Source organism: Xyrauchen texanus, chromosome 28 (genome assembly GCF_025860055.1).
Source record: "Xyrauchen texanus isolate HMW12.3.18 chromosome 28, RBS_HiC_50CHRs, whole genome shotgun sequence".
NCBI classification, from domain to species: Eukaryota; Metazoa; Chordata; class Actinopteri; order Cypriniformes; family Catostomidae; genus Xyrauchen; species Xyrauchen texanus.
The window spans coordinates 37,537,413-37,564,589 of NC_068303.1; the positions used below are offsets into that span (position 1 = coordinate 37,537,413).

The 27,177-nt window shown below is 40.9% G+C and overlaps 1 protein-coding gene across 2 annotated transcripts in view; it reads right to left on the reverse strand.

The window, feature by feature from the left end:
• Window positions 1-1,281: 1,281 nt before the first annotated feature.
• The window catches only part of LOC127621788 (interactor protein for cytohesin exchange factors 1-like), a 188,070-nt gene continuing 162,174 nt past the window's right edge, over window positions 1,282-27,177 (reverse strand). The window contains exons 8-10 of one of the 2 annotated variants that reach the window (XM_052095516.1): window positions 21,782-21,950; window positions 19,968-20,149; window positions 1,282-2,097 (exon numbers count right to left, since the gene is read on the reverse strand). In XM_052095516.1, the coding sequence (XP_051951476.1) occupies window positions 1,936-2,097; window positions 19,968-20,149; window positions 21,782-21,950 (513 nt within the window). In that variant the 3' untranslated portion in view covers window positions 1,282-1,935. Of the gene's footprint in view, window positions 2,098-13,903; window positions 14,603-19,967; window positions 20,150-21,781; window positions 21,951-27,177 lie in introns of those variants that run through there. The other variant, XM_052095517.1, reaches the window with a different exon arrangement.

Genomic DNA, 27,177 nt, shown 5'->3' on the forward strand with positions numbered 1-27,177 from the left:
AGCTGGCCGTCTGGCCAAACTGAGCTATCGGGGGAGAAGAGCCTTGGTGAGAGAGGTAAAGAAGAACCCAAAGATCACTGTGGCTGAGCTCCAGAGATGCAGTCGGGAGATGGGAGAAAGTTGTAGTAAGTCAACCATGCAGCCATCCACCAGTCGGGGCTTTATGGCAGAGTGGCCCGACGGAAGCCTCTCCTCAGTGCAAGACACGTGAAAGCCCTCATGGAGTTTGCTAAAAAACACCTGAAGGATTCCAAGATGGTGATAAATAAGATTCTCTGGTCTGATGAGACCAAGATAGAACTTTTTGGCCTTAATTCTAAGCGGTATGAGTGGAGAAAACCAGGCACTGCTCATCACCTGTCCAATACAGTCTCAACAGTGAAGCATGGTGGTGGCAGCATCATGCTGTGGGGGTGTTTTTCAGCTGCAGGGACAGGACGACTGGTTGCAATCGAGGGAAAGATGAATGCGGCCAAGTACAGGGATATCCTGGACGAAAACCTTCTCCAGAGTGCTCTGGACCTCAGACTGGGCCGAAGGTTCACCTTCCAACAAGACAATGACCCTAGGCACACCGCTAAAATAATGAAGGAGTGGCTTCACAACAACTCCGTGACTGTTCTTGAATGGCCCAGCCAGAGCCCTGACTTAAACCCAGTTGAGCATCTCTGGAGAGACCTGAAAATGGCTGTCCACCAACGTTTACCATCCAACCTGACAGAACTGGAGAGGATCTGCAAGGAGGAATGGCAGAGGATACCCAAATCCAGATGTGAAAAACTTGTTGCATCTTTCCCAAAAAGACTCATGGTTCCCAAAAAGACTGTATTAGATCAAAAGGGTGCTTCTACTAAATACTGAACAAAGGGTCTGAATACTTAGGACCATGTGATATTTCAGTTTTTCTTTTTTAATAAATGTGCAAAAATGTCAACAATTCTGTGTTTTTCTGTCAATATGGGGTGCTGTGTGTACAATAATGAGGAAAAAAATGAACTTAAATGATTTTAGCAAATGGCTGCAATATAACAAAGAGTGAAAAATTTAAGGGGGTCTGAATACTTTCCGTACCCACTGTAGTAACCATAGTGTGTCGTTCATCACATTAATGAACATGTTCCACCAACATTTGACTACCAGAAGTGTCACAATACGTTTTGGGGCCACTGCAATCTAACAATTATTCAAATACACAAGTAGACAAATTTGTCAATTTTTGAAAGAAATTATTTATTAAGTATTAAGAAATAATTAGAAAAATTAGAAATGTAGAAAAATGCTTACATATGTACATCTTAAGTGACTCTTCATGTTATAAACACAATATATACAATATATAAACAGAAGGCTTTTACACTCCTATTAAGATCAAATATAAACAAGCTTTAGAATGGAGGGATTGAACACAGATGTGCGCGTTTGTGTGTGTGTGTGCAGAATGGTGTGATTGGGTAACGCAAGGGCTGAACATGAGGTGTGTAAACATTACAATGTTTGTCCTGTCTAAAATCCACAATTTGGTGAAATTAACATTTAGACTGTTTAAAATAAGTTAAACTATAAAACACATCATTCCAATCTTAGTCCACAGTGATCAAATTCATTGATCAAACTAAATCTCATTTATGAGATTTATGCATTACAGCATATCTACAAACTCACAGAAATGGTACACATCTGAAGAAAAAAAAAAACTGTTCAGTAGTTATATATTTCAGTGTAAAACTATCTGTGTTTCTGAAACCAGCCCTTGACATTTCATGCTCCTGTCCTGTCAATGTCATTCAGTTCTTTGGACATCTTCACACAAGGCACAATCGGTTTCTGAGTGTTTTTCCTCCATGTTAAACCTCTGTAATCAGCCTCATGTTCACAGGCTGCCATCTGTGTATATGGAGATGGCAGGGAATGGAGCATTTGAGCCAAAGGCAGGCGCTAGGGTTGTTTCTGGACCTGTGGCTCCACAGCTGTTTTGTGTTTCTCACTGATTTCCTGCAGTAAGAGGACATTAGCATCTCGCCAATGTCTGTATTTGGAAACGTTCAGAGAGGGTTCACTCAAAACTTGCTCTATGGCCTGCAGATCGGCCTCCTTAGCCTGAAATAACATACACAGAGAGTTAAGAACAATTAACATTTGAAGTTTCACAAAGTTAAATTGAAGCTACCTAACCCTTACAAAAATTAACCCATGGTTTTACTACGGTAACCATAGAATCACCATGGTATTTTGAAGTAAAATCATAGTAAACCACGAAATTAAACAATATATTACCGTAATAACACAATGATTAATTGCATTAAAATAATGGCCAAAAATCATGGATACTACAATATTTCTATATTAACCAAAACATGGTTCATTTTACCTGCATCAAACCTTTCTCTCAACTCCCCACCATATCCAAAAACAACAACAACAAAAACTATTATATTAATGTTTATGTATTATTAGGGGTCCAAGCACTGAAGGTGCACACATCCTTCAGAGACTAGGTGGCGCTATTGTGAACCAAACAAACATAAAAATCACATTTTGGGCCATAAAGCTTGAATTGTAAGGGCTAGAATCAAAACAAAAAGTGTTTCTGATTCCTTGTGTCATGCCGAAGAGTTTTGTCCCTTGACAGAATTTTGCTTTGCTTTCCCGCTATTGTGGATTGTTTTGAAAAAATCTCGTCCTAGGCCGTTTGCCCAATCGGAAACAAACCAGTGCAGAATGATTCAGCAGTCCCAATATGAAATGATATCAAAGGAATTTTTAAATAGATTTATCTTCAAACGGTACGCCAAAACGTTCGTAGTGGGTTTGTCCATTTTACTAAAATGGTTATAACTTTTGAATGGATTGAGGCATTATCACCAAATTTGGTTAACATATGTATGGGCTCATGCTGAGGTCAAACAATTTTTGCCTCTTGGTGACACATTTGCCTGCGATGGACTGGCGACCTGTCCAGGGTGTCCCCCGCCTTTCGCCCAATGTTAGCTGGGATAGGCTCCAGCCCCCCGCGACCCTGTACACAGGATAAGCGGTTGACGATGGATGGATGGATGGATGGTGACACATTTGCCTCTTGGTGATGCTATAATAATAAAAAAACAAAAAATGGCTCTAACTATGGAACCATTGTCCAAGGTGCCATAAAAAAGAATAAGAAATCCTTTTAAGTCTAAGGCTTTAATGAGTATATGAATGGATGTAAATTTATTTGAAGAAACGTATACTGACAATGTCTTCTGAATTTTATAATATTATTTTTCAAATAAATCTGTGATTTCCAAAATGATTATAGATATTCAAATATCACCTTAATTTTTACATATCCTAAAAATATTGAAAACATATTTGTCAAGTTGCCAGACATGATTAACTGTCACATTGTTTTAGGCATATGTTTACATATGTCTGGAATTGTATTATGTGTTTATTTTTCCATTATCCCTATTTCTGTCTCGTGTCATTTCTGCATGGCTGCATCCGAAAACTGTAAAATGCTGTATTAAAATCAGCCCAAAAGTGCACCATAGGCATACTATGGCAAGGCTTTTGCCCATGAAAACAAATATTTCCTACTATGACAAGACAATTAATTTTGAAACAACTTGGCCATGCCCTAACAACCATTTAGAGCATCCTAGAAACCAGTCCAATTGACTTCCGTTAAAAATGGCTGAGTGTGATATCTTTGGATCAGAATGTCCTAGAGAAATGACAGTTGATTGTTTTACTTGGGTGAGCTATCAGACTTCAGGTATCATCATAGAAACTTTTAGCCATGCCCTAGCAACCATTTAGAGCAACCTAGCAAGCAAACCCCATTTACTTCCATTCAAACTGGCTGAGAGTGATATCTTTGGATCAGAATGTCCTAGAGAAATGACAGTTGATTGTTTTACTTGGGTGAGCTATCAGACTTCAGGTATCATCATGGAAATGACTTAGCCATGCTCTAGCAACCATTTAGAGCAACCAAGCCCTATTGACTTCCATTCAAAATGCTTAGATGGTGATCTCAGGATCAGAACGTCGTAGAGCCTTCTGGTTTTGTTAATTGGACTCAGGGTAGCAAGGAGCCTTTATAGTATCACTTTGGTAACTACCTAGCAACCAGATGGGGTTACCCAAGCAACCAAGTAAAAATTCACATATCTCTGCAACAGAACATCATAGAGACTTCCGGCTTCATTCATTTGACTCAGGGTAGTAAGGAGCCTATTTAGTATCATCTTGGTAACTACCTAGCAACCAGATGGGGTTACCCAAGCAACCAAGTAACAAATCGCATATCTCTGCACCAGAACATCATAGAGACTTCCGGTTTCAATCATTTGATTCAGGATAGCATGGAACCTTTTGAGTGTCACCTTGAAACTGCCTAGCAACCAGATGGGTTTACCCAAGCAACCAAGTAAAATTCACATATCTCTGCACCAGAATAACGTAGAGAATTCCGGTTTCATTCATTTGACTCAGGGTAGTAAAGAGCCTTTTGAGTAACACCTTGGAAACTGCCTAGCAACCAGATGGGGTTACCCTAGCAACCAAATAACAAATAAAAATTTTCCCAATTAAATTTTTTTTAGTTTAGGCAGGATCTATTGCCATTTTGTATTTGTCATCCACTGGATAATTTCCATCAATTCTGATTATTTTGGAAATTTCTCCACATCTGCTTGGAACTTGATGATTGCCGCTTGCAGCTATCAGTAGTATTGAAGGAAATATTAAGAGTGGAGACAAGATGGGGAAAAAGTGAGACAAATGGGGGAATCGAACCCTGGATGTCCACTTGATAAAAACTCATCCACACCATCTTTACACACTACACAAGGGCTACTCAACTTTGTATAGTTTAGGGGCTGCAAAGCTGGATATGTGTAGCCTCGAGGGCCGCACTCTTAATTTTTATTGTAATTCTTATACAGTATTGTAACATAGTTCGATGGAAAGGAGGAGACAAGAACCGGCTTGGCAATATAAATTATATTTTAATTATAAACAAAACAAAAGACAACACACACATGATGGATATGTCCGTAAACGATCTCTCTCTCCCGCACCATCCTCTGCATCCCTCTCGGAGGCTTGATTAGCCTGATAAGGGACCGGGTGTGTAGAATCACGACCCGACCCCGCCCTCCGCCCTGCCACATTCCTCCCTCGTTCTCTCGGGCTGGGGAGCCCCCGGCATGACATACTGGGGAGGGGCGTGCCTTTCACCCTGTCTGCCAGCAGGTCATCCCCGTCTACCTGGATGAGGGAGGGGACAAGGGGAGGGAAACAGAAATAAAATGAATAAAAATGGGGGGTACTTCCTGTAACAGTGTAGTAGCCCCCAAAAAAACACTGTAAAATTTAAACGAGAGGGAAAAGGCCAACGCGGAGCGGCAGTGAGAGAGAGAGGGGAGAGAGAGATGAAAAAAAAACTTGCCAGTTCTCCGATACACCGTAGCTTGTTCCTTGGCCACTCCTCCACCCTCTAACGGACGACAGCCGTGCCTCTCGAGGCGGATTGGAGGCAGTCCTCCAGCCCCTGGCGGACGGAACACCCTGCCGCGTTCTCGGGGAACAGAAGGGGTCTCCCCCGCCCCTAGCAGCGGTTCTCCCGCTCCAGGCGGACGACAGCGAGCCCCTCCCCACTCGTGGTCGGCAGTCTCAGACCCCGCCATGTTTCAGCAGCTGGTAGGGGACTTCTCCGCCCCTGGCAGTGGCCCTGACCGCTCCTGGCGGTTGGTTAGGAGCCCCTTCTCCCCTCGCGGTCGGTGGCCGTTCCTCCGCTTCCAGGCGGCCGGGCTCCTTGTCCCCCGGCAAATGGCTGCGGCTGCTCCATTGGGGTGGACGGTAGTGGCAAGAGCTCTACTACGGCGTATCCCTCCTCCTTCCCGGGTTTCAGCACCAGTGTAAAGTAGTTCGATAGAAAGAGAACTGACTTGGCGACATAAATTATATTATATTATAAAAGACAACAACACACACATGACGGACATGTCTGTAAATGATCTCTCTCTCCCGCACCATCCGCAATAGGCCTTTATCCCTCTCGGAGGCTTGATTAGCCTGATAAGGGACCGGGTGTGTAGAATCAAGACCCGGCCCCGTCCTCCGCCCTGCCACAAATATATACTCCAATCAGCCAAAACATAAAAACCACCTGACTAATATTGTGTATGCCAAAACAGCGACAATGGCATCAACAAGGCATTTTCGTCAACAGAACTGCCACTCACTGGAAGTTTTTTGCTTTTGGCACCATAAATAAATTCTAGAGACTGTTGTGAATGAAAATCCCAGGAGTTACAGAAATACTCAAACCAGCCCATCTGGCACCAACATTCATGCTACGCTCCAGATCACTGATATCAAATTTTTTTCCCCATTCTAATGTTTGATGTGAACATTAACTCAAGCTCCTGGCCCGTATCTGCATGATTTTATGCACTGCAGAAACACAACTGGCTGATTAGATCATCACATGGATGATTGTTGGTGCCAGACAGGCTGGTTTTAGTATTTATGTAACTGCCGATCTCCTGGGACACAACAGTCTCTAGAACAGGGGTCACCAACACGGTGCCCGTGGGCACCAGGTCGCCCCAAAGACCACATGAGTCGCCCGCAGGCCTGTTCTAAAAATAGCACAACTCAGCTGCGTATAAAATTTTATTTTATTCTGTTGCTATTCATTTTTTTTTAATCACAATTGCATTTATATAGATTTAAAAAATGAAAATATCTTAAAAATATGTTTCTTATACATGAAGTTTAGATGAGTTTAGGTGAACTCTGACGTACTCCAGTTCGGTCAGTATTGTGCGTGTGACAATACAGTGCTCGTGGAGAGTAGGCTAAGCTAGAGGGCGCAGCGAAGATTGGCGCTGAACGTAGTTTCTTACCCCAAAAACTTGGCAGAAAAAAGAAAGAAAACGTATCACTTTCACAACGAATGGGAGTCGGGAGTTCTTTTTTACGACTGTGAAAGAAACCTGCGTGTGTCTTATATGCGGAGCGACTGTGGCAACGGCAAAGCGGCACAATGTGGAGAGACACTTTACTACAAATCACAAAAACTACTAACTACCCACCGGGAAGCGCACTATGGGCAGAAAAAGCCCTTGAGCTAAAGACAGCTTTGGGTAAGCAACTACTTTTAGAGCTACGCATTTCCTGATCAAGAAGAAGAAGGCATTTTCAGATGGAGAAGTTGTCAAAGAAGCAATGATGATAATTGCTAACACTGTACTTAAAGACGAGAAATATGGAAGTGATGTAATCGCCACTCTCTCCGACGTCCAACTGGGGGCATCTACGATGGCTAGACGAGCTTTGTCCAGTAACTTGGTCGATCAGCTGGACCGGGATCTGGCGAGGTGCAGGTGGTTTAGCATCCAGTGCGACGAGTCCGTGGACAGCAGTAGTACAGCGCAGCTGATGGTTTTTATCCGGATGGTGTTTGAAGATTTCTCCACAAGAGAAGAACTCCTGACACTACTGCCCATAAAGACAACTACGAGGGGAGTTGACATTTATAACACAGTGAAGGAGTTTTTTGTGCAGAAAAGGTTACCATTGGAAAAGCTGGTAGCGGTGACCACATATAGGGCTCCTGCTATGATTGGCCGACATGCAGGTTTAATCGCTCATTGTAAAGGTGACCCAGACTTCCCAAAATTTCTGCATTACCACTGCATCATTCACCAGCAGGCATTGTGTGCCAAAGTGATCGGCTCTGGGCACGTGATGACTCCCGTTGTGAAAATCATAAACAATATCCGCTCCAAAGCAAAACAGCACAGGATTTTCAAAGTGCTATTGGAGGAGATGGCAGCTGAATATGGTGACCTGCTACTACACACAGAAATCAGATGGCTCAGCAGAGGAGCAGATTTCACTTTTCGGTGAAATCAAAGAGTTCATGCAGTCCAAAGGCAAAGACGTCTCACTGCTAGAGGACACAGAGTGGACACTTGACATTGCATTTTTGACGGACATTACTGGGAAACTAAACCAATTAAACTGCGAGCTGCAAGGTAAAGGCAAGACTGTTGTTAATATGATAAGTGCTTTAAATGCATTTAAAGCCAAAATGAACATTTTCTCTGTGGATCTACAGAGAAAAAAGGTGCTGCACATTCCCACTGTGCAGTCAGTGCTGAAAGACAATGCTTCTGCATCTGATACATTTGACAAAGTTGCAGACAAGTACTATGAAGTCATAAACAGACTTGGGCAAGAGTTTGAGAATAGGTTTTGTGACCTAGATCAGCTTGAGCCATGTGTATCATTCATTTCCAATCCTTTCATGAATGTGGACACAACAAGCTTTGCTGAGCAACTAAGTACAACGTTCAACTTGGATGCTGGACAGGTGGAGATTGAAATCATAACATTGCAAAATGACCTCCACCTCAAAGCCTACCAGGCTGCACCAAACTTTTGGTGCCTTGTTGACACAGAGAAGTACAGTGGTGTGTGTGTGTACAGCAGCTATGAAGGTTGCCAGCCTGTTTGGTTCTATCTATCTATGTGAATCAGCATTTTCTGACATGAACTTCATCAAGAACAAACACAGAACACGCCTCACTGATGCACATCTGAAAGAGTTACTCACAGTTGCAGTGTCAAGTTACACACCAGATTACAATACAATGGTAAACAGTATGCAATGCCAGTCTTCCCACTAACAAAGAAAATTATACCAGATGTCAGTGGCAACATGTCAGTGCCATGGCAAAGTTTAATTAAAATATTGAAGAATTGTTCAATTTAAAATGTGTGTTCATGACATGTAACAGTTATTATTTTATTAAAAATACAGCAGATTTGGTCATTAGTTCAAAATGTGACAAGATTTATTTAAAAATATTTAAGATTTTTCACTACATTACAGACATTACAATGTACATAATTGATAACTTTTTGAAACATGGTGCAACATAGTTCATGATTTGTTTAAAAGGTTTGTCAGTGGCTAGTGAAAATGGGACATTTTTCCTAAGAAATGTAATGTAAGTGATCATCTGAACATTTTACAATTACTGAGATAAATAGAAATAAAGTGCTGAATATTGATATCTGTTTCCCACCTTGTCATTGTTGGTAATTATTGTGAGAAATCATTAACGTGATCACACGCGAGTCTTTACATTATTAATAATGTATAAGGCAAACTAAGCAAATTTGTTAGTTCAGAAGAGTGTATCAAACTGGTAGCCCTTCGTATGACTCAGTACCCATGAAGTAGCTCTCAGTATCAAAAAGGTTGGTGACCCCTGCTCTAGAATTTACTCAGAATGGTGCCAAAAACATCCAGTGAGTGGCAGTTCTGCGGACAGTAATGCCTTATTTATGAGTGAGGTCTACAGAGAATGGCCAGAGTGGTTCGAACTGAGAGAAAGGCTAAATAAATATACAGTATTTTTAATGATGAAATCATGCATGTGGGCCAAGCGTTGAGTAGCACTACACTAATACTGCGACGCTTGGGGGAACAGTTTGACTTTTATTTCTGTGTTTCGACCAGACTATTGGAGTGCAAAAAGCCCCATTGTGGGGCAGGTGCTATTTGCACCTTGTGAAAATAGTCACACCGTACATTTAATTATCATTGGCATGGCATTTGGATGGATGGAATTTGCTGGTATTATAGAACTCATCCTAGGAAACAACATTATATAACTATTTATCTATCTTTAAAATAAAGCCCACACAAAAACAGCCATTCTCCTTGGGTTTGCAAAACTCATGTAAGTGAGAAAGTCATTCTAAAAGGGTGAGCAGAACAAATGGGAATATGGAACATTGTATGTCAGATTATTTCTGTCGTGTTTTTATGAAAATACATTTAATTTATTAAACTATTTAACCAAAGTATTTAATGATTTTCTATAATTCAAGCACATTTTAAGCACCTCTTTGTAAAAAAAATTCTATTTTCAAGGGTTTTCCAGAGCTTAAATTTTAAAAAGCCAAATTCAGGCACTTCAAGCATCTTGTACGAACCCTGTCAAAACGAAAGATATGAAAATTAAAACATAATAAAGACTCACATACCTGTTCAATTTTGTAAACTCCCAGTGATTTGTCTTTAGCAGGCTTTATTAAACTACATCCAAAAGAATCTTTAGCCAGGCCAAAAGTGTGCACATATAGAGAATATTGTTCAGTAGTTCACAAGTTAATGTAATCCTGCTTAGAGTAATGTTTAATGTAAATTTTTTGGCTCGCTGTCCTGGGTGAAGGGCTTGAGGCTCAAGGCTTGACCAGAGCACAAATACCCCACAAAAGATGCCAGAAAATGGGACAGCGAGCTGTTGTCTTGTTTTTGAGGCTAGACAAAGTTTTATGATTCCTCTTGTACACCCCACAAAGGAGCATGGAGCAATGAAATGTGTTTGGGGAAGGCGCTTGCGGAGCCCTGTGGGAGGTTGGCAGGGGTGCCAAAGTATAGAATAGAAGATAGAATTCTAGTGGAGTTAGCCTCACACTAGGGTCCGCTCGGGGATTGGAAACTGGGAGATGGTGGAGAATGGAAATTAGGCGGAAGTACTGAAGAGACAGTGGCGGTTGCGACAACATAGAAATGAGATCTGTGAGAGCTGAAATGTGCTAAAGGGATCGTTATGCCTGACCGCAGGGGCCACACCTGAATTAGGGCCAGGTTGCCCTTGATAGAAGCGAGAATCCTAGCTGCCCCGACCTAATATTAAGTCTCCCTCCAGGGTTTGTGTGTTCAATGGATGGGCACATGTAGCGAGCGGGCAAATCCCAAGGGACGGAGCACTGCTCTGCTTGAGCAGGCGAGCACAACCTGCAATCGAATGTGGTATCTTGCTGCATTCCTCAGATCCTCGAACGGGAGAGCCCACAATAGAAATAAATGTGAATAGCTCACACAGCGTTCGGAATGGGAGGACCCCTGCTGCGGTTTGAATGGGAGAGCCCTTGTGGATTGCACTGTGGGAGCCAGGCTCGCCCGAGTGGAGGTGTGAATCTTAGCCAATAGGGCAGGTCACCCCGAGTATAGGAGTGGATCCTAGGTACTCAGGATGACCTCAGCCTCTCCTCCTGGCAATGAGGGGCCCTCACTGCGCTACAAATGGGGGAGACCACAATACAAATAAACATAGGTTAGCTCACACAGCATTCGAGTGGGAGAACCCCCGCAGCGGTTCGAACGGGAGAGCCCTTAAGTAGGCCCGTCCTGCGTTGTGGTACGGAGGGCTTCCGGACTGGCCGGGGTGGACCCTCCAAACGGTGGGGCTGGCCTGTTGGGAAGTCGAGGATGAAGCAAGCATCCCCCTGACCTCGGATGAGAACTTGTGACTTGTTAATCAGGGCTTGATGTGCCTTCCTGGTATAAAGACGGTTGACGCGGATGATGCAGAGATATGCATCGGATGGCCGGTGTCCCATTGTGTTTGGTGTTTGGGCAGGCCTTTGTGGGCTTCTATGGTTGAGGCGCCAATGCAAAAGGAATGGCTTGAGTATAATTTGAGGCGCTTAGAGAAATGTAGCCCTGACAAAGTGTGTTTAAGCAATGAGTTAGTAGATCGATTCTACGTAGTTTTGGGGGGGGGGTTTTGGGATGTGAGGTGAAGGAGGATACAGAGTAGGGTTGCAGCGGTATACCGGTTTCACGGTATATCTATGCGCACGCATGCAGCAGAGAAAATGTCAGAGAGAAGCGAGGCGAGGGGGTCTGACATGAGTGTGTGTGTATGTGAGTTAAAGAAGTGTTTCTCAACTGGTCTATTCAGACTGGGTAGACAGCAGGGAAAGAGCAATGCCATGGTTCTCCCATTGAAGATATTTCGGCAGCCGCCCAAGTGATAGACTATTTAGGACTGCCGACGCAGATTTAATGATAATCTCGCAAACAGCTAAAACAGACATGGGCAATTTATGGCCCGCGGGCTGGATCAGGCCCTCCACATTGTTTAATGTGGTCCGTGGCTAATTTATTGTATTTTTCATTGGATATTTCAGTTAACTTGCATTAAGACCTAACGCATCTCCACAAGCGTTTAACATGCGCAGGGTTGCCAGATAAGAGACGCAACATCCCCAGTTTCAGATATATACTTATGGAAATTGGAAATATTCAGCCTAACGTTATACTTATTTTGTGCAATCTGGCAACCATGCACGTCTCGCTTTCTCCTTTGAACAAACTTAGCGATCTGTAATGCAATATTCTGCTCAAAGAAAAGTGTTATACGGCTACTCTGTGTCCATTCTTGAGGCTGCTTGTGATGTTTGGTGCTACTAATTTTGCAGGTAAACCTTCTCAGTGATTAAATTAAAAATAAAAGTAGATCTCGGCATCATTGACATACAGAGGGGTAATCATTGACATGCGAGCAAAAGCAAACCAGAGACGAATATGTATATGTAGTTTCTATTATTTAGAAGTCCCTTTGCACCTGTATGTTAATCTAACTCTTGCAGTAATCATTTATCATAGTCATGCAGCCGGTTATTCAGTTGTGTGCTGAAAGTCAATCCATTGAGGAGACACGCATCATGACCCTTTTAACATGTAAAAAAAAGTAAACTCGCCCGCTTTGCGACAAACATTAAATGTTCTATAAATATATATATATTTATTTTTATTAAAACGGAATAATAAATTAACAGGGAAGTAGAGATGACAAAATTAATTTATAATCTCCGCCTTTATTTAGTTTTTTAAGTCCTGATAGAAAATGATCTACCTTTGTAGAGCAATACAATAATTTAGGCAATTGCAGAATAGTCTCACTAGTCACAGATACACATAAAATTGAGTACACAACTATTTCTGGGCTTAAAAGATACAAAAACCAAATCAATTCAGAACATTGTATCTCAAAAGTAATACAATGTGGCCCCCTATGCACTACTTAAAGCCCAATGTGGCCCCTTTACCAAAATAGTTACAAATATTAATAATTACACACATCACCTTTACCAATTTGTTTCAGGATTTTACATAAGTAAAAGAAACTGTTATATTTATACAAAATGTTATAGTTTCATATTAAATAATCTAAAGGTAGAATCTATTAGACCTCATTTTATATCAACAGTGTCAGTTGTAGTTAAAGTTTCAAGCTGTGTTTCAGCTAGTATTTATTTTTCATAAATACATTAATTTATGTATTTCGGTTATGTCATGACCGAAAGAACTAGGTCGCGAGTACAAGCGGCCGAAATGGGCTTCCTCAGAAGGGTGGCGGGCTTCTCCCTTAGAGATAGGGTGAGGAGCTCAGTCATCCGTGAGGAGCTCGGAGTAGAGCCACTGCTCCTTTGCGTTGAAAGGAGTCAGTTGAGGTGGTTTGGGCATCTGGTAAGAATGCCCCCTGGCCGCCTCCCTAGGGAGGTGTTTCAGGCACGTCCAGCTGGGAGGAGGCCTCGGGGAAGACCCAGGACTAGGTGGAGAGATTACATCTCCACACTGGCCTGGGAACGCCTCGGGGTCCCCCAGTCAGAGGTGGTTAATGTGGCTCGTGATAGGGAAGTTTGGGGCCCCCTGCTGGAGCAGCTGCCCCCGCGACCCGACTTCGGATAAGCGGTTGAAGATGGATGGATGGATGGATGGATGGATGGACATTAATTTATAATTATTATGACCATTATTTAAGACTAGCACACTGACCTAACCATGGTAACAACGAGCCTTTCCTTCTGTGTAATATGTGTATAAATATCTAATATTGGGTAACAAACGAATAATAATGGGCTCATATAAGTAAATATGCTCTTCAATTTTTAAAAGGGTGGAGATTTTGTTGTTGATACCATCAACAAAAATAATGTCACTTGATGCATGTCCTTGTACTGGAAAACCATGAACAAAACTATGCAACATAAAAGGAAATGCAACCCAGAACACTTTAAATACAAGTTATGTTTAATCTACTGCAGGTCGACACATGATTTCCGATGTAAAATCTGTACTGAAGCAAAACAAGTTGAGAACCACTGAGATAAAGGTACAGACAGGAGCAGTCTGGCTGTGCTGTCGTGCACCTACAGTATATGTTAACTGTTAATAATCATAGGACATTACTTTAAAAGCTCACACAGCTGATGTTATTTTTCATTTAGTAGTTAATTTAACATGCCATGATAACAAAAATGCTTTAGTTATATTACATGTTATAGTTACATGCAATTTTTTATCATGTTTATAATTCTGTGTATTATAATTCTGTTAGCTTTCTTGTTTTTTCTATTTATTTATTTTCAAAAGGGATACTTTTTTTTACACATACTTCAATAAAATAAATGGTTTCAAGTTTCAATTATAATAAAGTGTTAGCTAAAAAATAAATAAATAAAATAACCCTTCTGTTTTCTTTGATAATAGTAATAGTGCACCGTTGCAACCCTAATACAGAGAGGAGAGAATAATCTAGAAATGGCAGATTGTAAATTAGGTGGAAATCTTTGAAGCATTTCAAAGCTGTCCGATATGTTTGTAGGGTTTGGGGTTAGGGCTTGAAGAGTCCTGGGGGGTGTGGAGAAGTCTGGGAGGGTGATTTCTAGGAATTTCAGTTCTGAAGGGGGGAACTGTGGTTGTTGTCTTGTCTGCTTCAAGGGCCAAGGCTCTGGATCACTGAAGGAAAACGATAAAGAGTCAGCAAAAAGTTTTTTTGAGACTAGAAAGTTTAATTATGATTATGCTTGATCTACACATGTGACCTGCATGGCGTACGATGGTAGGATGAATGGGAAGAATGCTCGAGTGCAGCGTTTGACAGGAAGAGCCCTTGCTTTCATGTGAAAAGTTTATGCTGCATATAAGCAAACTCACTCTGCGGTACAAATGGGTTGAGCACGGCATTTGACGTGAGGGTGTATGCTAGGCTAGGAAATTGATTGATGCGAAGATGCAGGCTTATGGTGAGCTGTTTATGTAAGACCTGACCTGACCAGATTGTTGTCAGTTGCTAGGTGGGTGGTGGTTCGTTTGTTATGAGTGGCATAATATGGGTTTCAGAGCAATGAAGGCAGAGACGCATGGTCTGAAAGATGTGCTGCGGTTGTGGCACGTGACCATTTGCGGCGATTGGAAAGCGTGTGCGGCGATTGGAAAGCGTGTGCGCTGTTTGCAGTGTAGTGGAAGTTTGTTGCATGCCTGAAAAGATGCCACAGTTGCAGCGCTTGGACAGGGTGATGCACTGTTTACGGTGTAGTGGGAGGTTTAGTCATACAGCCCAAAAGATGCCGTGCAACAAGAGGTCCGTGTGCAATAGGAGAGGGCATGGCTGGATGTAAAGGAGAGGATTTATCTCCGCCAGCCACGGTGCTTTGGGTGATCTAGGCGCAATGAGAATTGGTGCCAAGCTCTGCTTTCTCAATCTGACTAGAGTGGGAAAAATCAAAAGTGGGGGAGCAGCACATTTGGCCATGGGTGTGGCAGTGTGTCTACACCAAGGGGAGCATTCTTGTCCTTTTGCGAGAAGTACATAGAACAATGGGCCGAACCACCATAGTTTGGTCAGCCACGTTCCATTCCCTGGGTGGCACCACACTCGGTCAGGGAAGCATCTGTCATTATGACTTTTCATAATGTGACGACCCCTAGAGGCATCCGTGTACATAAAATTCTGTGGTCGTCCAGTGGCACAATGCTGATTTAACAGCTTGGGTCACTGTAATGTTTCGAGGAAGATCGCGTAGGGGCTGAGACGAAGAGACAAAATCCATTTCATGAAAGCGGATGGCTGATGACATAAGGCCCTGTGGTCAGAGACAAATGCAATACAGCACGCTCTTTGAACAGCGAAAGACAATTCATTAGAGATATAATGTGCTCTTCTGAGAGATGAGCACGCAGTGGAATTCAGCTCCATTACCAGAAAAGTTACATTCTGGGATGAGTGAAATTTCTCTTGCTCAGATTTATTCTGAAACACAGATGTGTTTACTTTCTCCCTTGAATTGGCTATGATTAACTAATCATCTATACACTGATGGCCAAAAGTTTGGTATAATGTACAAATTTTGCTCTTATGGAAAGAAATTGGTACTTCAATTCTCCAAAGTGGCATACAACTGATCACAATGTATAGTCAGGACATTCATAAAATGAAAAATGACTATTACAATATGAATTTTTCTTTCAGAACTTCTTCAACTTCAAAGAATTATCATAAAAAAATCATCCACGTGCAGCAATGACAGCTTTGCAGATCCTTGGCATTCCAGCTGTCAGTTTGACCAGGTAGTCAGGTGATGTTTCACCCCAATGCTTCCTGTAGCACTTGCCATATATGTGGCTGTCTTGTGTCCTGTTTTCTTACAGTCTCCCACAAAAGCTCAATGGGGTTATGATCCATTACACTCTTTTCCAATTATCAGTTGTTCAATGTCTGTGTTTCTTTACCCACTCTAACCTTTTCTTTTTGTTTTTCTGTTTCAAAAGCTGCTTTTTCTTTGCAATTCTTCCCATAAGGCTCGCACCCCTAAATCCTCTCTTTACTGTTGTACATGAAACTGGTATTGAGTGGGTAGAATTCATTAAAGGTGTCAGCTGAGGACATGTTGCGTCTATTTCTCAAATGAGAGACTTATCAGATGAGAGTACTGTGCTGGTGTGCCTTATCAGGTCTCGCTCTACTATTACTATAATGAGACAGGTGTTAGAGATACAACCCAGGTGACAAACCTCACCGCTCTCTCTCCGGCAGACTGACACATGACCACGCTCCATCCCCACAACACCTTTGTATGAAACTCTTAAGTTTATTTAGCAATTTCAAGCATCGTATATCCTTCATTCCTCAAAACAATGATTGACTGACAAGTTTCTAGAGAAAGCCATTTCTTTTTTTTGCCATTTGGCCTAATATTGACCTTAAGACATGCCAGTCTACTGCATACTTTGGCAACTCAAAAACAAACACAAAGTTAAGCTTCATTTAACGAGCCAAATAGCAATTTAGCATGATTACTTAAGGATAAGGTGTTGGAGTGATGGCTGGTGGAAATGGGGCCTGTCTAGATTAGATCAAAAATTACTTTTTTCAAAAAGTGATGGTGCTGTTTTTTACATCAGTAATGTCCTGACTATACTTTGTGATCAGTTGAATGCCACTTTGGTGAATTAAAGTACCAATTTCTTTCCATAAGATCAAAATCTGTACATTATTCCAAACCTTTGGCCGCCAGTGTATATGTCAGGATTTTCAGACCTGCTAAGCATAACGGTGCGAATCCTGCTTCCACACACAGACAAAATAAGCACAGGCTCGGGGGAGACTTGAACGGCAGGACCATAAATTCTTAACAAATGACAAAACCAAGACATTTTCTGTGTGGGGAACTGATGTGAACCATTTTCTGTGTGGGGAACTGATGTGAACCAATCGTTCTGATGTATTGAATGAGAGAATGTTAACATCTTGAAATTATATTTTCTCAAATGTCCATTTAACACCCTGAGATCCAAAATAGGGTGCAGTGAGCCACCCTTCTTTGGAACTAGAAAATAATGGGAATAAAACCCCTGTTGACATTGGCCTGGGGGAACTACCTGAATTGCCCCTTTCTCTAGAAGAGGAGAAATTTCCTCTTCCAGAAAATGAGCAGAGCTCTTGTTTGTCTGTGAGAAAATTACACTGCCGAAACGTGGGGGTTTTTGTGGCAAACTGAAGTCTGTAGCCCTACATAACTGTCTGGATCACCCACTCGGGAACTGACACAGTGTGCCAGGCTTGTATGTGATTTTTTTATCATGCCCACTTGAGCTGGGGCATTGCATGGAGCTGCAATCACTGGCGGCATGCTTATTTGTGCAATGGCGCAATTTAGCAGACAGCTCTGGGGTGCCATATAGGGCTGCTAAGATCAAGGACTAAGTCCATCAAAAGATTAAAGTCTTCACCCAATATTATTTTTGAGGGATGCCAGCAGCTTGCAGCATCCCTTCAAGATAAAAAAAAAAAGCCCTGATCATCAACGTTAGGTGCTTAAATATTAGCCAAAATAAGACTTTGCCCCTGAATTTCTGCTTAAACTATAATGACTCTTACTAATTTATCTTTAGTCTGTTTAAGATATTTAAATTGAAGACACTTTCATACCAGTGTAATGATCTTACTTGAGCCAGCACTAAAGAAAATATTTCCACCCCATATCTTCCCAAATTTTCAGCTTCCTGCAGGGAAAGGTGTGTTTCTTGAAGAAACACTATCATATTTCTTAGGCTTAAGAAGATAAATAACCTTCCTTCTTTTTTGGGGGTGCCTCAACCCATTCACATTCCACGTGGAGAGAGACTATCCGCTCATATTAACATTTGACATTTTGAAATATGAGAAAAACTAGATAAAGACCACATTCCAACATTAGTGCAACAATCAAGCCCCAAACTTCCCCCGAACCAAACAAACAGAAAAAACATGCGCATTAACCTGCGCATTAACCGCGCCTTACTCCACAAAACAAACTCCAGCTACTAGACGGAACCAGCAAAAAAAAAAGGCACTAATTTTCCAAACTAATGTTCAGTGAGCTGGCACATTTTGCTGCTACATGTGTGCAACAAATGAACCAATCACTCTAATGTCTTGCAAGATATACTCCACAAAACATACTGTCCCAAAGGAGTGTTACTTCACAAAACAAACTCCAGCTGCTAGGTGGAACCAGCCCAAAAAGAAAAAAAAAGGCTCTCAGTTTCCTTGGACAATCAAGTGAATGTTCAGTGAGTCAGTGACATATGCCAGCAATATGAGTACTATAAAATCACTTACTCGCTCCATTGACTTAATGAAGGACATCACTTGCTGGGGACATGTAAATATTTTGCAGCCATCCTTAGGATCTATTCTCAGTTTGGTCGGGAACATCATTGCAAAAGCGACCTTCTGTTGATGTAAGAGTTTCTTGCATTCCTTGAATCGGAACCCTGTGAGCTCGCTCGAGTTCCATTTTATAGCCTGTTATTTTGAGCAGACTCTGAACTCTGAGCCTGTCCAGACTCTGAGCCTGTCCAGGAATTTCACCATACCTTGTCCCTCTTCGGCCTCTGGAATTCCAACAATTCAGACGTTATTCCGCCGACTACGGTTCTCCAAGTGCTCCAACTTCTCTCAGACTTGCTCCAAATCCACCTTAGTCACTAGCAGATTAGCAGATAATTCCCTCTCCGATGACTCCAAATAATCTATCCATTTCTCGACATCCCCCACTCTTGTAACCACCTCGGAGAATTTTGTCTCCATGGCATTGTATTGCATGTATTACAGCAAGATCATCCAAATCAGCAATGACTTTTGTCAGTATTGCCAATATGTTCAACAATTCTTGCTGAATTTCCCTCACTTCTCCGGCCAAATCTCTCAGGCTTCCGGTGGGGCATCAGCTTGAGCACATAAGTGTCTTTTAATGTCTCCAGAGCCTGAGGATTTTGAATTCTTTGACATATTGTCATCCTAGAACAGTCATGGAACAGACCGTATCAAATCTCACCAGTTTATGACATTAATAGTGTTAAAACTAGCAAAGTGCGCAGAGCTCGCCTTTCCCAAATCCAAACCTCTGTTAATGCTTTATTAAAGAAAACTTTGAAACCAACCAAAGGTAAAACATATGTTTTTCAATATTACAGTGCTAACAAAACTGTTTTTTTCCCCCTCTTTTCTTTTTTACACCGGAACGGGACAGAATATTATGGGAGCATAACTGCAATATTCACGTGAACCTCTACCTGTGGGCAGAAGTGGAACAAAACTTGAAAGTTGAGGGCTGGAGCAGGACAAAACATTAAATATTTTTGCAGGAGCAGGACAGAATCTCTAGGGAGCAGGACTGAAAAATCCATCCCACGCAGAACTCTAATTTACGCCTTTACATAATGTTCTGTGCGCATGCAAACAACTTTATGCTTGCAATTTTATTTACACTTTCACAAATCTTACTCTGCACATGCAAATCTTTTTGGCATTAAATTATCTTTATAGGGTTGATCTCACCTTTAGAGTGCTGTTAAGAGTTCGGATGAGGTGCAGCTTGTCGTTAATGCTCTCGTCTTTACAGCGTCTGATGAAAGAGGATCTGAAGTCGCGTTTGGTAATTGGCTGCAGAGCTCCTGTGGGAGATAAACTTGCGTGTTTGAGGTGAAGATACAGCATCTCCATCTCATCAGAAGGTGGGCCTAATTAAACAATATGAAAAAACTCTTTACGTAACAGATTTGTAGGATTCACACACCTTTTGACCTATGAATTGCAGCATGCCTTTTCAAGTTGATTCAAAATAATAATAATATTTTAGAGGTTGCACTCCAAAAAGGAATTTCTACCTGAAGAAATGTCTTAGAGCCCAACAAAATTATAAAAATTTGAGATTTCCATGACTTTTCAATGACTTCTGAAGATTTTCATTAGTTTTATTAATCAGTTGGCCTTGTTGGGACATTATTTCAGATTTTTACTTAACCTGACAATATTTTCACTTGCCCACCACAAAATATTATACATTTGATATTAGAGACATTTTTATATATTTTAAAAATAATATTTTTTAAATTTTCCATTAAACTAAAGTTCTTTACAAAGTTACAACAAATTACTGGAGTTTTATTTTTCAATAGCTGAAAATTACACAGCTATAATTGTAACTCCATAACAGCTATAAATTCAATCATACTGGAAAGTGATGAAATACAGTGATTTAGTTATGTGTACCCATTCTGACTGATGATTCCAAGATTAACAATCTTGATATGTTAGCCAGCTATATAGTGTTGTAAATAAGCACAATTCAGTAGCAATTTTCAATACATGCCAGAAAAACAAATGTTTAAGTTGGCAAGACATAAAAAGATGTATTTGACTAATTAACATAAGATATTGTAATGGTGTTGACAAAACAGGCAGAAACAATGATGATAAAGTAAAGATGAACCCAAGTGCAGTTTATTCTTATAATGTGAAACAGTATCCCTAACTATGAAAGTGAAAGAAAACAAAACAAGAAACCAAGGACCAAACTAATAATGACAAAACAAGACACGACATGAAATAACTAAGGCAAAGGCTAAGGCTAAGGCTGGACAGGACTGGAACAACACTACAAGGTACATGTATACAAACTGGACTAAACTATGGCTTGAAAACTAGGTCACATGTACACAGGCAAGACTAAACTATAGCAGGACAACAAGGTTACAAGTACACAGGTAAGACTAAACTATGGCTAAACAACAAGGTAACACAAAGGCTAGGCTAGGCTAGGCTAGGCTAGGCTAGGCTAGGCTAGGCTAGGCTAGGCTAGGCTAGGCTAGGCTAGGCTAGGCTAGAACAACAAGTTTACAAGTGCAATACCTGACAACTTACAAAAGGAAAACATGAGGATTTAAATGCACAAGACATGGGTGACAAAGGCCAATAAACAAACAGAACTTTCAAACAAGATAACAAGACAATTAACTAAAACCAATGACAAACAAGAACAGAATCAATGTAATAAAACAATGAACCAATGAAAACCGGACACATTAACAAGAAGGGAAAACAGGAATTGACAAGGACTAGAAAACAGCAACTAAACAGGAAATTTCAAAATAAAAGTACACAAACAAAAAGTCAACTGAGAATGTCACAGATATATTGGACAAGCGACAGTTCCATAAACTGGCCCAAAGCTCTCTAATGCTGTGCCCTGAACTACAGAATATACGTTTACACTACAGAGAAAATGTTTGCCTTGTATAAAAACTATTTTTCTTATATACAGTATAAGAGCACTCATAGGGATAAAGCTTCTTATTTCAGCAGTCACTCACTGTCATCTCCTTTGAACTCCAATATTCTGAGGATGGGGTCGTCCTCTGAGCTGAGCTCCAGCCAAGACTCACTGTCTGCACTCTGAGTCTCTGTGCGCTTACACAGCCCAGATACCAGCGGGATGTCCTGACATGGAGACGAAGATGAGCGGGGAGGCGGGAGACAACCCTGAGACACACACATATATTTCAATATACTACCTCCCCCTGGACTCTAGACTAATGTGTCCACATTCCTGCACTTTTCTTTTTTTTTTTTTGTAGGTTGGTTTGAGTACTATTGTTGGTTTTATGTAAAAATGCATCAGATGGATATATTTGGCTATTGTACCAAATCTTATGAAATTAAAACTGCATGTTAAGTTCAAACTAGATTTTTTTTATATAATTTTTAATTGCACTCCCCTCCTCAATAAGCCACAAAATTTGAGGTAACATTTATGCATGTAGCAAAAAACGAGTAACATACCAAGTTTAATACTTAAAGCCATGTTCAAATCCCTAACTGTAAGTTTGAACATTAGCAATAGTGATGCTTGCAGGGCCAGTCAACCCATTAGGCAACATAGGCAGGTCACCTAGGGTGCCATCGCTTCAGGGGCGCCGATCTACCAAGCCAATTTCAGCATGTGTCCAATTTGCGTCAAACAAAATGCACCCTGTGCGTTCCTATAACATGTTGTGGCCCTCTCCGTGTCCTGAATGCCTTACTACCATACTACGCTCACTGTTTCTGTTATATCTGTGTTTGGCAAAAACTGTGAGAGAAGTATGAATAGTATGCCATTGTGAACATGGTCATAGACACAAGCACAGGGCTCCTAAATGGGAGGAATGCCCGATGCGTAAAATCACTCTTGAGTCAGTTCTTCTCTATGAATTTGTCTAACGTGAAGGCTGAATCGTTTGAAACGCTTTGTCATGAAATAAAGCAGTAACGGAATGCTTTAGAAGACAGAGAACAAAAACAACGCTCAATAAAGTGGATATATACTTACAAATCATTCAAACAAAACCTGCAACTGTATTCATTCATTTGTCAGTGATGACGAAGGTCATGTGTGAGTGTGCAGCCTGTAGCTGTGTCCGAAACAACCCCCTATCCACTAAATAGTGCACAGTTTCAGGTGTCGGCCATTTTGTAGTGGTGTCCTAATTCATTCCCTACATCTCGTTCACTACATTTGTTCACTCATTCTTACCCACAATGCAATCTGATTTCGAGGGTACACACAATGTACACTCTCCGACCCCTATTTCCCAAAATCCAACGCGGAGACGGCGGCAGAGTGCAAAATAAAATTGCAAATGGTGGACGCAAACACCGGAGGTTGCAACTTTTACAAATGTAAGTAACATATTTTATTAATGCAAATAAATCTGTAGCAAGATATAACCAAGTAAAATTATACATATTAATGGGTTAATTTATGATCGGCCACTTACTCAGCTTAAATTCAATTTTTGACTCGAAACTATCAAGGGTAATTTCTACAGTCGAGATTTCATGCAGCAAATGATAAGTTGTTGGATTGTTCACATATATTATTTATCACATGTAACTACTGTATTCACATATGCCTTAGAAAATAATGTATTGTTTTAGGGATGGATGAAGACGTAACGTGTCTCATAATGAGCAGGATGGCCAATGGGCGTCTCTTCTCTGGGCGCAGGAACGAAGCTCAGCTTGGATGGGAGTGAGTTTGTAGATTACTTTTCCTCAGAAATGAGTAGAGTTCAGTTTCATTTGATATGTGTAATTAGTAATATTTAAATCATTACATTACATGCACTAAAGAACTGTACTGAAAGAGATGGGGTTGCTTGGTGTGGTAACCCCTGTCAAAAAGTGGGAAAAATTTAAGAACCTACAAGGTAAATTCATCTTAATAATAAATATAGTTCTGCTTGTAAATTTACATAATTTGATGTAAAGATGTTTTTTAATGATGCATAAAAGTAGCTTTTTTTAGTAATGCATTAATGTAGCTATTTGATATTACAGATATGTAAATACATTTTACAAATCCAGAGCTAAGTACATACATTTCACAAATACATTTACAAATGATCCTTTTAAAAAGTTTGCAAGCCCTTGGTTTTTAATATCATGTGTCCTCCTTCAATGACTAGCCTTTTGTGAAGTTTGTGCATAGCACTTCTAATTTGATCTCTCAACTATAGTGGTTGATCCAACTTTGTCACTCACGACAACTGAGGGGCTCATACTCAACTATTACAAAAGTTTACAAATGATCATTTATGCTTAAAGAGGCAAATAATAATAACAAAGTTTTTAAAATAATTAATTATTATTTTCTAATAGAGTGTACATGTTGTACAGTACTGAATAAAAAAAAAACATTTTTGTTTTTGCCAATTTTAAAGAAAAACTTGAAGATTCTACAAGGAGTATTTAAACTTTGAGCAGAGCTATACAGTATTTTTATTCAGTGCTGGTCAAAAGTCTTAGGCACATTAGGTGCTTCACAAAAACATTTATCTTAAGACAAGTTATTTTATTCTGCTTAGTGTTTTAATTGGAAATATTCAATTTAGACTATAGTAGTATACTCACTATCATGCATTGAATTACAGGAATAGTTCACCCAAAAATTATAATCTTTAGTAATTCTCTCATCATTTCCTCACCCTTATGTCATCTCAAACTCCCATGACTTTCTTCCACAGAATTCAAATAAAGATATTTTAATGGAAATATGACATCTGTTTGTTCACACAATGTAGGTGAATGGTGACCAAATAAAGGCAGCATTAAGGTAATACATATGACTGTCTTCTGAAGCGATCCAATCAGTTTTGTGTGAGAACAGACCAAACTGTGTAACCCCTTTTTCGCTATCTAGCTTGACATCAGTAATCTCCTAGCCAATCATGATTTCAAGCTCAGTAACCATTCATAGTGCTTAATTCATGCCAGAATGCTAGATGGTGCCCTGAAGTGTAATCAAACTTGAAATCTTGGAGACCTGAGGATGAAATCTAGGGTTAGGAGACTGCTTATGTCAAGATTTATATTGAAAAAGGAGTAAAATTGTTTTGTTTTTATCTGTTCTAATCAAAAAGCTATTAGTCTTACTCATAACCTTTTTGCCACCTTTATGTCTTGCAATGTATGGAGATAAACAGATCATATCTCTAAAATATTTTATTTGTGCTCCATGGAAGAAAGTCATACAAGTTTGAGACCACTTAAGGGACCACTTAAAAGTAAATGAAGAGTAAATTATAATTGTTGGATGAGCTATTCCTTTAAAACCATACTGAATGACTTTATGCTGTCAGAGCCTTTTTATATGAAAATGTCATGTATCTCTGTAAGATATATCATTCTCTTCTAAATCATTTTAAGAGCTAAGGAAGCCACCCACCCTCCTCATGGATTGCACCAGATTTGCCAGTTCTTGCTATAATGCACTTGCAAGTTCCCAGACATTTCAGGGGGGAATGGCCCTAGCCCTCACCCTCCGATCCAACAGGACCCAGACGTGCACAATAGGATCGAGAGCCGGGCTCTTTGCTGGCCATGGCAGAACACTGACATTACTGTCTTCTAGGAAATCATGCAAAGAATGAGCAGTATGGCTGGTGACATTGTCATGCTGGAGGGTCATGTCAGAATGAGCCTGCAGGAAGGGTACCACATGAGGGAGTAGGATGTCTTCCCTGTAACGCACTGCATTGACAACAAGCTCAGTACGATGATGCTGTGACACACCGCCCCAGACATTGATGGACCCTCCACCTCCAAATCAATCCCGCTCCAGAGAACAGGCCTTGATGTAATGCTCATTCCTTCGACGATAAACGGGAGTCCGACCATCACCCCTGGTGAGACAAAACCACGGCTCATCAGTGAAGAGCACTTTTTGTCAGTCCTGTCTGGTCCAGTGAAGGTGGGTTTGTGCCCACAGGCGACGTTGTTGCCAGTGATCTCTGTTAAGGACCTCCCTTACAACAGGCCTACAAGTCCAGCCTCTCTTAGCCTATTGTGGAAAAGTCTGACCACTGATGGAGGGATTGTGCATTCCCGGTGTAACTCAGGCAGTTGTTGTTGCAATCCTGTACCTGTCCTGCAGGTGTGATAATCGGATGTACCGATACTGTGCAGGTGTTGTTACACGTAGTCTGCCACTGTGAGGACGATCAGCTGTCCTTCCTGTCTCCCTGTAGTGCTGTCTTAGGTGTCTCACAGTACGGACATTGCAATTTATTGCCCTGGCCACATCTGCAGTCCTCATGCCTCTATGCAGCATGCCCAATTCACGTTCACGCAGATGAGCAGGGACCCTGGGCATCTTTCTTTTTGTGTTTTTCAGTGTCAGTAGAAAGGTCTCATTAGTGTCCTAAGTTTTTATAAACTTGACCTTAAATGCCTACCGTCTGTAAGCTGTTAGTGTCTTAACGACTGTTCCACAGGTGCATTTAACAGTTTATAGTTCATTGAATAAGCATAAAAAACAATGTTTAAACGCTTTACAATAAAGATCTGAATAGTTAAGGTGCGTACACACTGCCAGCGACTTTATCGCTGCAGGTCGCCAGTGGCTGGCGGTGAAGTCGCTAGTGGGTGTTCCCACTACTGTTTGCCTAGTAACGTTTATAAATGACATTCACGGATGCCATTCCAGCGAATCTCTTTTCTTGCCACTAAAAACAAACATTTTGGAGGGAAAAGAGTAAATATAAATGGAATACGTACATAAAATGCTTTATATCAAAGATGAATGAGAAACAAGGTGTGCTGTTTGCCATAGCGGCTGTTTATCTGCGGCGAAAATGCAAATGCCGGTCTGTCTGGGTCCATAAAATCCCCGCGATCTCAGATAAACCTTTCCACGCAGTATTTTTCTTAAAAATGTCCTTGTATGTGGGAAGAGACATATCATAGAGCACTGGAAAATTTCTAACAGCAAGAATTAGCCTTTCATCCATCTTTCCGTTACTGCAGGAGCTGAGAGAGAGAGAAGGATCACATGAGCTCTCCCGTCTTCTCTCCTATTGGCTGTCGCTTCCGTTAGTTGCTCCAAAGTTGAACTTTTCTCAACTTTGTCACGTCGCTGGACAGGCCCACATCTAGCGCCAACGGTCGCGACAGCTCGTGTCGCCGGAAGTCGCTGTGCTCACATTGAAAATGAATGGTATTGAGTCGCTGTCGCCCGCGATGTCGCTGGCAGTGTGTACGCACCTTTATTCGTATTTGTACAAAATTATCTTTAAAATACAGTGTCCTGAAAAAGGGACGTTTCTTTTTTTGCTAAGTTATACATATATATATATATATATATATATATATATATATATATATACTATAGTGTAAGGTAATGTGTGATGGTAAAATGTGTAAACCAATCTTCTGGACATTAAAAAAA